The 4,393-nt window shown below is 35.3% G+C and overlaps 1 protein-coding gene across 1 annotated transcript; it reads left to right on the top strand.

Moving 5' to 3' along the window:
- On the top strand, positions 1–1,908 carry LOC108562675 (the record flags this gene model as incomplete). Its single annotated transcript, XM_017921096.1, has 4 exons — positions 1–142; positions 201–488; positions 724–942; positions 1,001–1,908. Coding segments are annotated over exons 1-4 (1,557 nt in total), but the record flags the coding sequence as incomplete, so codon positions are not given.
- Between the last annotated feature and the right edge of the window lie 2,485 nt (positions 1,909–4,393).

Raw genomic sequence — 4,393 nt, 5'->3', positions numbered from 1 at the left:
ATGAACTTTCCTGTGCTATTATTGCTCTTCTTGGAGTCGGCGATTGGGAAATTGGAAGAATCAGAAAGTGAACTTTGCGATGAGATGATTGCGTACATTTGGAACACCAAGATCAGTTTAGCTGATTCATTCGATACAGTTGGTAAATAGTGAATTAAGGAATTAATTGTATTTGGGATCTGTAATGGTTATTCTTTTAGGATTGTTAGGTACAACTGCTGAGTACTCGAGTGATATAGTCAGTTACATGCTGAAGCACAGGTTCGAAAGACCTATTCTGATAGGAAACAGAGATTTGCAGTACTGGGACGTCGATAAGGATCGACCGGAGAGGACGAAGAACTTGTTTTGTTTCGTGGAGACATATAATCATTTCGAAGTGATGATACAGCTTGCAAAGGAGATGCCTTTCTTTGTGATGACTGGCTTTATACAGTTTATTATTGCAACACCTGTACCTGATAGAACTTGGTTAAATAGTACATTAGGTATAGTTACAAGTTAATTCGTCTATAATCATCAAATTTATCTTTTGGCAATTGAGAGTAATCAAATTTTAAAATTTTAAAATGTGTATGCAACCAAGTATACAGACGTGCTCAAGCGTTAAGTATCCTAAGTATATATTGTTTTAAATTGGATAAACTTACAAAGTTTTAGATTATCTTATATCTTAATATTTGATTTAATTGAAGACTTTCTAAATTGAATTGTACATTTTAGAATATCTTTCGAGAAATAAGGTAATCAATTTTGTGGTTGTCTATAAATTAGAGAATAGAATTGAGGTGATTGGATACAACCCTTTCAATAAATCCATTTACAACTTCACCAATCACAAGAAAGGCATCAGCATTTATCCACCAAAACTATCGAATCTCTATGGTTCTAAAATATACATCAGTTTCATTCCGGACGCTCCAAGGAACATAATAGTAGGCGGTTTGTAAAGTCAACAGTCAAAGAATCAGATTAGGTTGAAGATTTATTACAATTATAGATAGATTGATGGGCGAGGATTTCAATTGGATTCCAATTTTGGAAGAGAAGATGAACGCAGCCGTGGAGTATACTATAGTCAATTCGTACAACTTGATTAAGGAAGAATTGCAGACGGGTGTTACGAACTTTTCTTTGGCTCGTCACTTCACGTATCCAAGACACAGCGCCATCATCGAGTCCGGTTATCCTTCCCGGATGGATTTCGTAGCTATAGCCGTGCCATCGGCCGAACTAATGCCGCAATTCAAATATCTGTTCCTGGTTTTCGAGATACATCTTTGGGTTATCATCATTTTGGTTGTCGTAATCATGTGTGTAATTTATAACGTTCTCTGGAAAGCCACCGGTGAACAGATGTGCGTTGAAGCATCTACTTTTTTAGTAATACAATGCTTCTTGAGCAACGCAAACGCTCATTGTATTAGAGGTCAAAGTCCTATCAAGATGTTGATGACTTCTTGGATCTATTTTTCATTGCTTCTTAGCATTGCTTTCAACACGGCTTTAAGGGACAGCTTGATGATTTTGAAGTACGGCAAAAACATCAACAGTTTGGAAGAGTTGGCTAGAAGTGGTTTGACACTGATGGGAGAGCATAGGATACTTGATGTGCTTATGGAGGCTTATCCGCCGATAGCCGATCAGATCATAGGGTCTTACAACGTTTCTGGTCAACTGATGGAGTACACGCAAAGGGAGATAGGCTTCATCCTTCCTAACTCAGTTATCAAGCTCGTCGATCACAAGAAGGACGAGAACGGTCGTTTCTATTTTCATGTGCTGGAAGAGTACTTGATGCCAGGGCACAGCGTCTACAATTTTCCCAATAACTCGATTTTTAGGGAAGAAATTGATCACATAATGATGTTGAGTAGAGAGTTCGGTTTGTTCTCTTATAACATCAAGGTACCAATTAAAGAAAGACCTCAAGTGGGAAATAATGTCACCATGACTCTAAATCATTTGCAAAGCGCATTCCTTATTTTAGCTGTTGGTTATTTACTAGGATTCTTAGCTTATTTGGGCGAAAATATCCAGAAACGTATGGAAAAAAGAAACATACCGTTTTACAAATAACAATTGACAAATTATTTAGTTACAATGATTGAAATTAGAGTTATTGCGTAATTCGCAAGTTTTCAGATAGATGTGTACATTGGGTTGCCTATATTCAAGCACTGCTTATGAAGATTTACAAAAACTACTCAAAGTCTAGAAATCAATAAATTTATTACTTGAAAATTACAAATAAATTCATAAAAAAAATGATAATTTTCAAATTAATTACATGGAATTTCTTATAGATTACCACAAAATTATTGATCAATCCTATTAATTATAAAGTATTAATAGACTTTGAAATTGACATTCTTTTGTTGACTTTATTAATAAAATTATTAAAAATAATTGAAATTTCCATAATTTTACTTCTTCTCTACAAAATATTAAAATGATCATTTACATTTTTGGTTGTTAGAAATCAATGAGTTGGAAAAAAAAAGGTCAATAGTCAAAGTAGTAATAATTAAGGTTCAGTTTTTTTTTTGTGTTGTTGTTGTAATTAAAGCGATATTTAATTGCTTCTGGTGTAATAAGTCTAATTCGATTCGGAAGATGAAGTTGAAGGTGCGTTTGAAGATGCTGGTCAATTGAAGAATTCGGGAGCGAACGACGGGATTAATTGGTTCTTCGACGATGCTTCGGTCTCTTCATCCTCGCCGCCGACCGTCTTCGAAGATGGGAGAAGAAGAGGTGAATCTCGCCGTTCCGCTCGACCCATTCAGATTTCACGCGTATATAAATCCACCAGATGCCATCGAGCCTCGTTCCCGACTGCACAAATATTATTACCGAAGAAGAATGAAGAAGGCAATGGCCATATCGGGTCCATCCTCTGCACAGCGCATCTTAAATGTGTGTTATGCTTCATTCCAACGTTGTTGTTGTTGATTCTTTTTGTTGTTGTTGTTGCTGTTTCGTGTTGTTATGGTGGACGTAGGTTTCATTTTGAGGTCTTCGTTTTTTTTTGCTCTGGCCATCTTCTTCCTCCTCCTCCTCATCCTCAGCCGTTGGTAGTCGGGTCGGGCAATAAATTTTAGTAGGAAAAGAGAGAAGAGGCTCGCTCGCTCGCAGGTGGTAGCTGATATAGGATTAATGAGGCTATTTAAATGCATGACACGAGGGTCGCGTACGATCACGGCCGAACGTGCCCTCTCTCTTGGGGGATGCAAACCCGGACGCGCCTCGGGAACGACGAGAGAGCGCGATCCCCGGGTCCAGGAGGATCCGAAACCCAAAAACCCCGATCCTGCGTGGATCCGCGCGACTTCGCCACCTCCCCTCTGCCCATACCTTCACCAATTATTCCGTTGGATAGGTCGAAAACTCAATTCGCAACATTAACGAACAATTTCGTTCGCGCCACCTGGGGAAATTACACAAACCCTGTGATTATTACAGTGTTACTACTACAAATGTACTCCTGCACCTAATGTTTAATTACATAGATTTTAATTAAAAAAATAGCATCAATTTAAAACGTAAAGAAATAAAGAAATGATATTTAATACAAATAATTAATAATATAAACTATTAGAAACGTTACAGATTTTCTGATACAAAATATCCCTTCTGTCTGTTGTTTAGTTGCCCCTGGGGGAACGAATCCCATTTTAATTTATGATCATGTTTCGAGGATCCCAAGAGGAAAAACAGTCCTCTCCTCTCTTTTCGATGTTATTGAGGCTATAAAATCGCTTATAAATTTTAACACCCAAACGAAACGAAAAAAAGATAGAAAACAACACTTGACAATTCTAAATCGATAAAACATATATAAAATCGTTGTTTGATAGATTTAATAAATGTCATTTTTTTTGAAGTAGTGAATGCATGAAATATGTAGATTTTTTTAATTTAATCACAAGAAACATTGATTCTTATATAATTGATTTTTTTTTGCAGATCTGCGAAAGTGCTGTCATTTCATTCAAACAACTGTGAGTAATTCAAAATAACTGCAACCGATTAAGGTAAGAGTATAATATCAATATAATGTCAAATTTCTACTGAGAATTCAGAATCAATTAGTTAAAGATGCACAATTTTCAAATATTTGAAGAATTTATATAAATTCAATAAACAATTGTTAATTGTCATTTTTGACAGTTTATTTGCACATTAAAACACTGAAATATTACATATATGAATTAAATTTTGATTGAAAAAAAGTAATTAAGACAAATTTTGTAATCAAAACTAATCATATTTAATTAATTTCAAATCTTATAAGAATTTTATAGTTTTATTTTGTATAGAACAAGAATTTGCTGTGTTATATAAATCAAAAAACAAGCTGTCAAATATATTGTCATATTTGACAGTTTATTTC

The sequence above is a fragment of the Nicrophorus vespilloides genome, unplaced genomic scaffold, assembly GCF_001412225.1.
Source record: "Nicrophorus vespilloides isolate i.1.1-1 unplaced genomic scaffold, Nicve_v1.0, whole genome shotgun sequence".
Taxonomy (NCBI): domain Eukaryota; kingdom Metazoa; phylum Arthropoda; class Insecta; order Coleoptera; family Silphidae; genus Nicrophorus; species Nicrophorus vespilloides.
This window is presented reverse-complemented; position numbering and strand designations above follow the sequence as displayed.